Source organism: Tupaia chinensis, unplaced genomic scaffold (assembly GCF_000334495.1).
Source record: "Tupaia chinensis unplaced genomic scaffold, TupChi_1.0 Scaffold144058_1, whole genome shotgun sequence".
NCBI classification, from domain to species: domain Eukaryota; kingdom Metazoa; phylum Chordata; class Mammalia; order Scandentia; family Tupaiidae; genus Tupaia; species Tupaia belangeri.
In genome coordinates, this window is record NW_006203910.1 from 1,555,591 (window position 1) to 1,567,967 (window position 12,377).

Sequence of the window (12,377 nt, forward strand, 5' to 3'; positions counted from 1 at the left end):
GTAGACTTCTCGCTTTCTGTCTCTCTCTCTCTCTCTTTCTGGTGAGCGCACATGCCGTATAGCAAAAACCTCTCCAAAAAATAAATTAATTAATAAATAAAAATAAAGTGAAATGGTTTGCTGCTTTATAGATTTAAATGTCCTAGAAATTAGAAGCTAGGGAGGAAAGATGGAAGGAACAAGCTGGGTTGGTGGCTTTTGTTATTATTTAAACTTTTTATGCAGCTTACCACTCCTGGAGGCTCAAAAATGATTTAAACAATGGATATAGAGCTAAGTGTACTCATTGTCCCTCAGGGCCTTTAACTTTTATTGGTTAGAGCCAGATTGGAGCTTCCTCAGAGAATCGTGTATGCACCTCATGGTCCCCACTGGGAAATTAGAAGATTTGGATTCAGGTTTGGCAATCAGTATGCATCTTAGTGGAAAGTTAGTTGTGGGAAGTCAGGTATGCAGTAAAGGGTGATATTAACATTGGTCTTTTATAACTCCCCGGAACTTAGGTTCAGCTAGTCCGCCTTGTTGGGATGATGCTCCTTATATTTGCCAGAAGGGATCAGTATCAATATATCCGTGATATTGCCACAGAAACAGTTGGAACTGGAATCATGGGGAAAATGGTGAGTTGCTTTGGAAATGAGCTTGATTATTATTTATAGTCCATGTGAAGTTCGATGGCTAGTTGCGTGTGCTAACTGTGAATAATTACTCTTGCTAACAGGGAAACAAAGGTGGGGTAGCTGTGAGATTTGTGTTTCACAACACTACCTTTTGCATTGTCAATTCCCACCTGGCTGCCCACGTGGAGGAATTTGAGAGAAGGAATCAAGATTATAAAGACATCTGTGCAAGAATGAGTTTCATGGTCCCAAACCAGACCCTCCCACAACTGAACATCATGAAGCATGAGTGAGTGCTTAACTGTCCCGTGGCCTTTGAATAGTGCACATAGGAAGAGAATCAATGTGTTGAGAAACTGTAGCGCTGTGAAGAGTAGATTACCATTTAGGGATTGGGGTCACAAAGAAAAGAGGGTTTTTGAGGTATGGCAAATTCATTAAGGCAGATAAATTGGATTTGACATCATAGAAAAGGTTAGTTGTACTAGTGGGGCATCTAGAATGATGCTGGAGGGGGGTCTGTCAATTGAAGTCAATTTTTATAGTTTTTTTAAATGATAAATTAGAAATATTTTTTTATAAATTTATTAAAACATAAAAGTAAAAAGTCCCATTTCTTGTCCTCCACTCTCTCCAGCCAGTCCCTCTCTTCAAAGGAAACCATTCTTAACAGTTGGGTGCGTAGCCTTCTACATCTGCTGTGTCCAGTATGACAGACAGTAGTTATATGTAGCTATTGGGCACATGAAAGTAGTTAGTCCACATTGAGATGTGCCATAAGCATAAACTATATCCTGGATTTCAAAGATTTAATAGGGGAAAGATTGTAAAATATCTCAATTTCTTAATCGTATGTTAAAATGATAATTCTGTGGATATATTCTGTTAAATGAACTTTATTATTAGTTATTTTTGCTTGGTTCTTCTACTTTTTAAATGCAGCAACTAGAAAATTTAAAATTGTGACATGCATTATCATTCCATTGAATAACACCATTCTAGTCTTTTCTCTAGACACATACAAACATGTACACTTGTATAGAACCCTATTGTCCTATTTGTTGTGGATGTCTTTACAAAGTAGCATTTTAAAATCTACATTATTATTTTTTAATAGTATGATTACTAAAAATAGGGGCAGCAGAGAGGAGAGGTTAGTGAAGAATGAGACTTTTTTTTTTTTGGAGAGGTTTTTGCTATAGGGCGCGTGCGCTCACCAGACAGACAGAGCGAGACAGAGGGACAGAAAGTGAGAAATCACCCCCCAGGGGGATGGCCGCGCCACAATCCCTTCTCCTCCATTCTCCTCTCGGCATCTTGGGCATGTACACACATGTACCTGGCATGAGTTTAAGCCACCGGGTCTAGGACTCAAACTACAGTGACTACATGGGAGTCCAGCGACATAGCCATTATGCCAACTGCTGGTCCCAGTGAAGAATGAGACTTAAGGACAGAAGCAGAAGTCCACTAAGGAACAGATCAGTTGGTGGTAAAAATGATTAGTTCTAGAGAATACTTATTGTTGAAATTCTGAGCAGGTGATTTGGAATAAGTGGTTGGAGGTAGGAATTAGGAAAGCAAAAGATAATTTAGGGTTATTAAGAACAATAGAGTGTAGGGTAATTGAGGAAAGAATAGGGAATGGCATGATATTGGACTGTTTCTCTGTAGTCTCAACAATTAGGATCATGTGGAATTCTGTTTCACAGTGGTAAAATCAAGTCCTTGAAATTTATGGTCATAAAGTCGCCCTGAAATTACTTAAATTATTTCCCCAGGATTCCATAAATTTCATGTTACGTTTGAGATCAGCAGAGTGACCCATTGGGAAGAATATATGGGGTAACTTCAGGGTCTCCCTTTGTGCAGCTGTCAGCATATCTAGGGGCCTGTAGCTCTGATTGGGAGCAGAGGATCCCATGGCATGTCAGTCTCCTTCCTACGTGGACCTTGAACTGTAGGTCTTGCAGGGGTAGACAGGTTGGCTATACACCATTGAGCCCTGGGTATGCTTTTCCTAGTGGGCCCTGCCTGGGAGAGCTATCATTCAGACTCTAGCGGAGAGCCTGCAGAACGTCAGAGCTCTGAAAGGCAGAAAACATCTCTTCCCCTAGAGACCTGGCAAGCAGCCAGGCAAAATTTTGAAGCTAGTCCAGCAAATAAACTTCATGCTTCTCAGTCCATTAACTCCTTGGCTTCTGAATCCTGTACATAAACTGTATTTCCCCATTTTCTTCCTTTATATGTGGAGTGCTTATTCCCCCATGCATTTTGTAATCCATTGTCTTTCTCAGGTATTGATAGTTCTTTCTCCCAAAGGATTAGTTAAAATTTTAAACCCCTTCTCAGATGAACCCTTAGCAATAATCTATTTTTCTTTTCTTCACTCCTTTCTGATCGATTTTCATGGTAATTACTGCTACTTCTGTTCATATATTTTGTGATCCTCAGTGTTGTCATTTGGCTGGGAGATTTGAACTATAGACTTTGCATGCCTGATGCCAACGAAGTGAAAAGTCTTATCAGTAGGAATGACCTTCAGAGACTCTTGAAATTTGACCAGGTAAGTAAAGTTTCATTTTTGTTGTTGCTTTCTGTTTCTATTTTTGTTTTTGTTTGCTATAGGGTACATTTGCCTACCCGAGAGAGACAGAGAGAGAGGGAAGGTGAGAAATCACCCCCCCCAGGGGGGATGGCCACATACCATCCCTCCTCCTCCATTCTCTTCTCAGATTTTGGGCATGCACACACATGTGTCCAGCATGTTTTTCAAGCCTCTGGGTCTGGGATTTGAACCACTCAGTCAGACATGTGGGATCCAACTGCCTTAACCTCCACGCTACCTGCTGGCCCTGTTTTTTAGTTTATTTTTTCCGAGAGAGAGAGAGACAGACAGACAGACAGGCAGACAGGCAATCCCAGCGAGGTCCTTATGCTATCATCCACCCCTAGTCTGAGTTAACCAAGATTGCAGGCACAGGTGCTTAGACCTGGTGTGTATAGTACGGTGTCAGGATGCGAACCCAGGAACACAGGAAGTATGTTTTAAAATCATAGAGTTGCATTACTGCAGTGCCACCATGGCTGGCCTGATGTTTGATTTTATGGGAACTTCCCTGGGTGGCAAATAAGATTGGTTATGAGGTAGGCGTATGGGAAGCATGCCTTACCCTGGGAAGGTAAGGAAAGGTCTTACTGTCTCATAAATACAGTGTGACTAGTGATGCCCTGAATACGTACAAGGTTTATAGTGCTTATTAAGTGCTTGGGTGGCAAGAAGGGAGAGTAGTGATTAAAAAAAATAAATAAATGTAACATTTATCCAGCCTTTATCAAGAAGTGTTGAGATTGGTATAGATGAGTTAGAAAATGGGTGGGGTTAATTGGAGAACACTTCCTGGAGGAAGTGAGCCTTCAGTTCTGTTGATGTGGTTTGGCAGATGGAACAGGGAAAACTGTTTTGTGATGACTTGGCAGGCTGAGCTCCAGCTTGGAGGTGAAAAAGGGAGGCCCCATGAGGGTCGGGAAGCATAGAAAAGAAGTGCATCTGGGTAGTCTAAGGACACAGATCGATAAGTTGGGATACGCTGGTATCTAGCTGTTGATGGTAAAATCTGTGGAGAAAACATGGATTCTGTAACATTTATATAAAACCTGATACTCAAAAACCGAGTTTCCATGTATTCGTCTCAGTAACCTGGCACGTCACTTGAATTTTGACTTTTCGCATATGGATACTGGCTGCTAAAAGTGAATGCTTCTTATTGAGGGAAGAAAATGTTTTGTCTTGATACTGATGTCTTTAAGTTAGTATGAGAGCTTCCTGACCCTCAGACCTAGACAGAATGCAGGTGCTGTGTGCTACAGTGGTTTCCGTGTGAGCCTTTCTTGGCCATGTGTGTCCACCTTCGCACTGAGGCTGGCAGGCTCATTTCTTGCCTTCAGTCCTCTGTGCTGCTTCCAGTAGGGATCCAGCGGGAATAAGCTCTGAGTCTTATGTAACTCGTAAAATATTTGAGTGACAATAACTTTCAAAGCAATTTGTAACTATTCACTGAATTTGGTTTGGGGAATTATCCATTCAACATTTGTGTGCTTTTTAAATTAAAATCCTACTGGGTGGTTCCTGTCTGGCTCCAATGAACTTAAAGTTATTCAGATTTCATTTTTCCATTTTACCCCGGTCGCTGTTGATAATGAAAAAATTAGTGGTGTGCTAATAATGATCATCCTGAGAGTGAGTTCAGGTGCTGTGGAAATGCCAAGATTTAATTCATAAGGTACAGAAATGTTATTTATGTACTCTCTCACAGTTGTAAGTATTTGGAACTGATACTTAGAAATGGAACCAGTGACTGGGGTTGGCAGGTGGCATAGTGGTTAAGATGCTGGACTCCCACATGGCTGACCGTGGTTCGAATCCCAGACCTGGTGGCTTGTTTTCTTACTTTCCCTCCCTCTCTCTGTCTCTCTCTGGTCAAATTGAAAGAATTAAAAATCATAATAATTAATACAAATTTTTTTAAAAAGAAGAAGAAACGGAAGCAGTGGCTCATCAACCTGATTTTCACTTATCAAATGGTGTTGAGCTGGCCGTGTTACACAGTGGTTAAAGCCATGTGCATTGGGTCCTGATTCCATGTGGCCAACTTGGTATGGTTTGAATCTTGGCTGTAGCAGCTTGAGAAACACACTGCACACATGAACTCATGTGCCTAACATCCTGATGGAGTACAGAAATGAAGGAAAAAGGATTGTGGTATGACCACACCCCATTTGGGGATGCTTTGCCTCTCTATCTCTGTCTCTCTCTCTCTGGCAAGTACACACAGAAAAAAAAAAAAAGACGGTACCCTGCTTATGTGATGCTTTTTTTCTCTGTAGCTAAATATTCAGCGCACACAGAAAAAAGCTTTTGTCGACTTCAACGAAGGGGAAATCAAGTTTATCCCCACTTATAAGTATGACTCTAAAACAGACCGATGGGATTCCAGGTAAAGAAATAAGAACCTTCTCACAGAATAGGTTAAGACATGATCTTATTTCTGCTTTTCTCTATTGGTAAGGGGCTTGGAATTTTTTAGGTCATGCCAAAAGGAGATATAAAATGACTCAGTGATACTACAGAAGAGCTTTTAACTCGTGCTTATTCAGAAGTGAGCTTACCTTAGGAAAGTACCACTTATGTGCAGGGCTGCTTGGGCTTAAGGGGCTGCCCGCAGGGCCTTATTTCTGTCCCCTTGGTTTTTGCCTTCCAGATCTTGCCCCCGTTTCTTGCCTATTGCCCTGACCGTCCTTCCAAACTGCTTTCTAAGCAGTTAGCTCAGGATACCAGAAGATAAAAACAAAGAGCCCTGAGTGGTGCAGTGTCACGCCTACTATAGCGAAGTCCTCCTGTCCAGGAGCGTCGGTTTTCTATTTCTCTTTAACTCTATTGCATCCTGGCCTGAATTAATGGCACAGTAGTTCTCAATCCTGAGAACTCACTAGAACCCCTTGGGATGTGTTTGAAAATACTGATGTCTGGATCCCACATCTGCCACTGCTAGAGAAACCTGAGAAGACTGTCCAGGAGGCCCTTTGATTTCATAACCACTCCAATAAAGTGCCCCTGTCAATAAATTCTAGATAGCTATTTTTCTTCTACCTGCTGTCTATTTCTTCATTTCTTGTGGTTTCTAGCTGGCTGAGCACAGAAGCTTGAAAGAAAAAGAGACTCCCTGGGCAAATTCAACTGCTTCAGACTCTGAGAGCACTGGGGTGGGGTGGGGAGGAGTCTGGTTACATTCCTGTGCTCTGAGGGAACTGGTCAACAAATGAAAAGTGACAGTGACAGGTCTTTTATACTTTGCCTTGCTTCTTCCCCTCACCTGACTTGAGAGTCAACTGAAGAGCTACCGATAAAAAATACTTGTGTCAGGACTGGCAAGTGGCACAGTGGTTAAGGTGCTGGACTCTCACATGGGTGACCACGGTTTGAGTCCCAAACCTGGCAGCTTGCTTTCTCACTTTTTCCCCTCTCAGTCTCTCTCTGGTCAAATTAAAAAATAGTAATAATAAATAAAATAATTCTTAAAGTAATAATAAATTAATAATTCTTTTTAAAATGGAAAAACAAATAATTGAGTTACATTCTAGATCAGGTGTACGAGGTGTTGATTCTTTTTAATAGGATGATGATTAGGCTTTTGAGAAATCTTCACTATTATTCCGCTTCAGATTAAGTCCAGTCTAGGAACAGAGGATTGGATGTTTGCTCTCGATTAGTTATCTGTCTGTTGTGAAGTGTCCCTGTACTTCATAAAGCAAAGGAAGAGGAAGTGTTCAGAATATAGTCTTGCCCTTCTGAGCATATTTTTTAAAGGCATTAACATTTTCTCCTATGGCAACTCTATTGAAAAAATCCTAGTCATAGATCCGTTTATTCATTTATTAGCTAAGTATTCACTGAACACCTGCTATACACCAGATACCATGCTAAGCGCTGAGAGCTCAGTGGCCACAGACACAGTTGCTTCGCTGCGCTTGCAGTACAGTAAGTAGGGAAGATGCTACTTAGGGGTGGTGCAGAAAGGAGAAGTCCATGAGCATATGACCAGAGGGCCTAACCTAGGTCTAAACCAGTGTAGTAGGCATTATGTTCTTGTGTAGTATGTTCTCTTTATAGCTGATTTCTTCATTTACAGTGGGAAATGTCGGGTTCCAGCCTGGTGTGACCGAATTCTTTGGAGAGGAACAAATGTTAATCAGCTTCACTACCGGAGTCACATGGAACTGAAAACCAGCGACCACAAGCCTGTTAGCGCTCTCTTCCACATTGGGGTAAACACTTGTTTGTTTATTCATTTGTTCGTGTGTTAAGTATCTATTCCTAGAGCATTACTTAGCCTCAGAACAGGTCAGTAATTCAGTGAGCTATAAATATGCCATAACCAAATAATCACTTGCGGCCTGAGAAGTTCGTGCCCTCAACCCTCCGAAATGCTATCCGTATAGCTCTTAATGCTCCAGACCTTTTAGTGGCACACGTGGCTCGCATGCTGCATAATGGCTGGGTGGTGACCCATGCCTCCTAAAGTCAATGTGCATAAAGAAGAGTTAGAAGCTCGGTTTAAAGTATGCGCAGCTTTCCATCAGACAGGTGGTAAGGAAGGGAAGCACCAGGAGAGAGGGTCAGAGTGGAGGTGTGCAGACAGCAGGAGCAAAGGCACAGGCTCATCAGAATACAGCTAAATCTGTGCACTGCCCTAAGAAGTAGAGTGTCAGCCCCACTGCAATGATGTCTTCCTGCCCACTAGCCTATGTTTTCATTTTTTCTTTAACTCTGTTGTATCCTGGGATGAATTAATAGCCAATTATATTATTTCTGTCTCTATTTTGAATAGTTTTTTTAAATTCAATTCTATTTATCATTGTTATTTTGAACAATGTGACCAGAAAGAGACAGAGAGAGAAAGGGAAAATTAAAAAGCGCCACCAGGTTGGGTACTCAAACCATGATTGACCATATGGGAGTCCAGCACCTTAACCACTATGCCACTCTTAACTTTTAGGTTTTGTTATTTCTCATGATCTTGCTGATTTAATGTATTATAACCAACACATTTAGGTCATTTTGTGTGGATTTTCCAGACCCATTCTCTGTATTCTATTACAGTATATGTAATGTGGTACTAAAATAGAATGAACTTCATAGTAGACTGCTTGGGTTTGCATCCCTACTGAACTACTTTCTTTTTTAAAAGTTTTATCATCATTATTATTTTTATTTAGCCAGGGAGAGACAGAAAGAGAGAAAGAACATGAGAAAGCAAACCTCCAGGTCCAGGACTCGAGCCACAGTTGACCATGTGGGATTCCAGTGCCTTAACCACAACGCCTCCTGCTGGCCCCCTGAACTACTTTCTAACTGTACAGCCATGGACATTTTATGTACTATATCTGGGCATTATTTTCCTCCTCTATAAGGTGTGGATAATAATGGTACCTACTCATGAAGATGAATCAGTTCAGACATGTGAAGAGCATACATAGTAGGATAGATTTTTTTCCCCCTCTGTGTATGTTGATTTCTTGGTCTTTAAGCTAGGTATTACCAGCATGTCTTATCCAGCTCTTGTTTTCTGTTTTTGTTTTTAGAATTTTTTATTTAATTCCATTTGTTCTTATTATTTTTTAACTTGACCAGAGAGAGAGAAAGGGAAAGCAAGAAAGCAAGTTGCCAGGTCTGAGATTTGAACTGCAGTCAGCCATGTGGGAATCCAGCGCCTTTAACCACCACACCACCTACTGACCCCCCAGCTCTTATTTTAAGAACAAAATTAGTTCTCGATCTTAGAAAGATTTTAAACTTTTTTTTTTTTAAGATTATTGCCATAGGGCACATGTACTCACCAGAGAGAAAGAGAGACAGAGAAAGAAAGAGGGAAAGTGAGAAATCACCCCCCAGGGGGATAGGCACGCACATGTACCGGTGTAAGTTTCAAGTCACTGGGTCCAGGACTCTAACTGCAATTGGCCATGTAGGAGTCCAGCACTTAACCACCACACCACCTGCTGGCCCTATAGATTTAAAATTTTATCAAGAAATTCATGATTTCACTTTTGTCCATTTGAAATTTTAATATAGTAGATATATATAATAGGTGGTAGCTAGTAGCTGTTGCCTTGATGCTCTAAGTTAAATATTTCCCATTTCACAGATGAGCAGATAGAGAGCCAGCGAGTTTAAACAACTTCTTTAAGAGCATTCAACTAAATGGAGAGCTGAAATTCAGATCTTAAGTTTAAACTTGCAACCCTGTGTTCTTTCCACAGTGCCTATATAGTTCTAAAGTACTTATTAACTAAATAGAAGGGGACTTTATAAAAAACTTGGGGAGAAATAAAATTAAAGAATGAGTTTCTTTGGGGGCAGAAAATGTTGAAGTTCATGCATAGTCTTTTCCTATTATACATTTTCCATGACCTTTTTTAAAATCCCCACCCCCATCTTTTAGCTCATCTATCAATAATTTCTAAGCTGTAGCAAATCTCAGGGCCTTCTTTCTTTTCTTGATTTGAATTTTCTTAATCCTCTTCAGAACTTTGAAATATTTGTAATACCCTACACATACCAATCGAGAGCTGTCAGTGGGATACTAAACATTTTTCCAGGTTTCCTGTGTATTTTTGTATATCTTTAAGAAAAGTCTACCTTTGTTTTGTTTTGTTTTGTTTTGTTTTGTTTTGTTTGGAGAGATTTTTGCTATAGGGCATGTGTGCTCACCAGAAAGAGAGAGGGAGACAGACAGAAAGTGAGAAATCACTCTCAGGGGTGATGGCCACGCTGTAATCCCTTCTCCTCTTGGGATCTTGGGCACACACGCACACGCGCCCGGCGTGAGTTTAAGCCACCAGGTCTGGGACTCAAACCGTGGTTGACCACATGGGAGTTCAGCAACATATCCATTATGCCAATTGCTGGTCCCTACCTTTGTAGTTTTTATGATGATGAAGTTATATAGCAATTCAGAACTGTTTTATCTTTAAAATAGGGAAATTTAAGTAAAATTTACAGATAAGACTGAAGTTCTTCTATCCCTCTTCTGTCTCCTACTCCCAACTTTGCCTAAGCCCACATTCCCCAGCCAGGTCAACTCCCCTTACGAGTTTACAAGGAATTGTCTAAAAGCTCATGGGAAGTGCTATAATGAAAGAACTATGCATGGATTTCAGGATTTTTTTATACCAAAATAAACTTATACTTTAATTCCATTTTTCCATCAACTGGATCTTTCTAGACCAGAACTGTCTAATAGAACTCTCTGTGATGATAGAAATGTTCTGTCCGTGCTGTCTGGTCCAGTAGCTACTAGCCACAGGTACTCCTGAGCGCTGTAAGTGTGGCTGGGGGGTGTGGGGGACTGTAAGTGTGGCTGGTGTGACTGAGGACCGAACTCTTCTTCATTGTATGTAATGTGAAGTAATTTCAATTCAAATGTCCTTATGTGGCTAGTGTCTATTGTGTGGGACAGTGTTGTCTTATACCTTTTCTTAAGCTTTTCTTTATACCTAGAGAAAAAAAATGCCACTTTGTGTGTAAGTATGTGTATATATTGTAAATGGTTTTTTACTGTGTGTGGTAGTCTTACCTTGCCTTTAAAAAAAAAAAATTCAGCAGTCTGCCTTAGAGAGCTATCTATGTTATTACATAAAGATTTAGCTCATGGTACTCTGTTGTGAATTCCTAATTTTGTTGGTAGTTTTCCTTTCTAAAATGGTGGTGAAATTCTTTGCCTTTTTCCTCCTTCATTATCCTTGGTGTGCCATGAAGTGTTGTGATCATGATAACCCACTGAGAAAAGGTTTGATTGTATTGAGTAACCACCCCATATGTTGGACTCTTGGGCATGCTATGATTAGAGGCTTTAAAAACCACATTACATTTTCACCACCTTTGGATCTGATGACTGGTAACAAAGAAAACAAGTGCTCCGTGGCCAGTTAATTTCAGACTTGGTCCGGGCTGGCTGAGATGAACTGAGATAGGGTCCCCCCTGCACTTGGAACTGTTATCTGTTACATGGCTCCCCAGACTTCAGTGGACAGAAGAATTGCCTAGAGAGCTTTAAAGAAATTGTGGATGAGTAGGCCCCACCCTGTGAGATTGTGATTTGTCAGCCAGACAGCTGTGTTTTTAAGACACACAGAGTTGATTCCGACCCATGCCTGGTATCTCGGAAAGAGTCTTACACTAGTGGTCCAGGCGTCACCTTTGTTGGTATTAACTATGGCTGGTTGAGCCTTTGTATCTTGATATTCTCAGCCATCAGAAAAATATTCCTTGCTTTAGTAGGCTTGCAAGTCGTGAAAATAAAAAGATAAACACGATAGTATTAGAAATGAAAAGTTGGAAAATGTTGTAAAAGTACAAGTTCTTCTTAATCTAACACTGTAGTCTGGACCCTGATGACACCAAAGTGATTGCATGATCCTCAGTTCTCTAAGAGTTATGATTCAAATATGTAAAGAACCTCCCCAGTTTACAATACTTGGTTCAGTTTTGTTGTTATTTTCCACATCTGTTTTAGAACCTTTGCTGCGTGTATCAATTCCTTTTGAAGCATTTCTTTCATGAGAGAAAAAGAGAGAGAAAGCACCCTCGACATGGTCTCACACTAGGATCCTTCTCCCCAGGCTCTCCTAGCTAGCCAGGATCACAGGCATATACACATATGCACCCCACGTGTACTAGTAGCCTGGAAACAGAGCTCCAATCTTCCATATGGCCTCTGGCATTGCAGAGCATTGCACGGTCACTGTGCTGCCTACACACATGGGCCCAATCCTTTTTTTTGACATGAATTTTTGTGAAGTGTTCTATTCTGAGGGAAGAAACTGGGACCAGCCCATAGCCTGGTAGTTACATGAGCTGGATCCCACATGGCCAGCTGCACAATTTGAGTACCAGACCCAATGGGTTGAAAAATGCGCCAGGCACATGTGTGCATCTGTCCCAAATTCTGAAACAAATGGAGAAGGAATTGCAACATGACCAACTCCATGGGAGGGGGGCTTTCTCTCTCTCTCTCTCCGCCTCCCTCCCTCCCTCCCTATCTCTCTCTTTCTTTCTTTCTTTCTTTCTTTCTTTCTTTCTTTCTTTCTTTCTTTCTTTCTTTCTTTCTTTCTTCCTCCTTTCTTTCTTCCTTTCTTTCTTTTTTTCTTTCTTTCTTCTTTCTTTCTTTCTTTCTTTCTTTCTTTCTTTCTTTCTTT

The 12,377-nt window shown here is 40.9% G+C and overlaps 1 protein-coding gene across 3 annotated transcripts in view; it reads left to right on the forward strand.

Annotated features, from left to right (window-relative positions):
* OCRL (OCRL inositol polyphosphate-5-phosphatase) overlaps positions 1–12,377 on the forward strand; it is a gene marked incomplete at its 5' end in the record, with an annotated part of 59,463 nt that overhangs the window by 27,387 nt on the left and 19,699 nt on the right. For all 3 annotated transcript variants that reach the window (XM_006165852.2, XM_014583112.1, XM_027767230.1), the window contains 5 exon segments: positions 504–620; positions 722–909; positions 3,075–3,186; positions 5,508–5,617; positions 7,310–7,445. In XM_006165852.2, the coding sequence (XP_006165914.2) occupies positions 504–620; positions 722–909; positions 3,075–3,186; positions 5,508–5,617; positions 7,310–7,445 (663 nt within the window).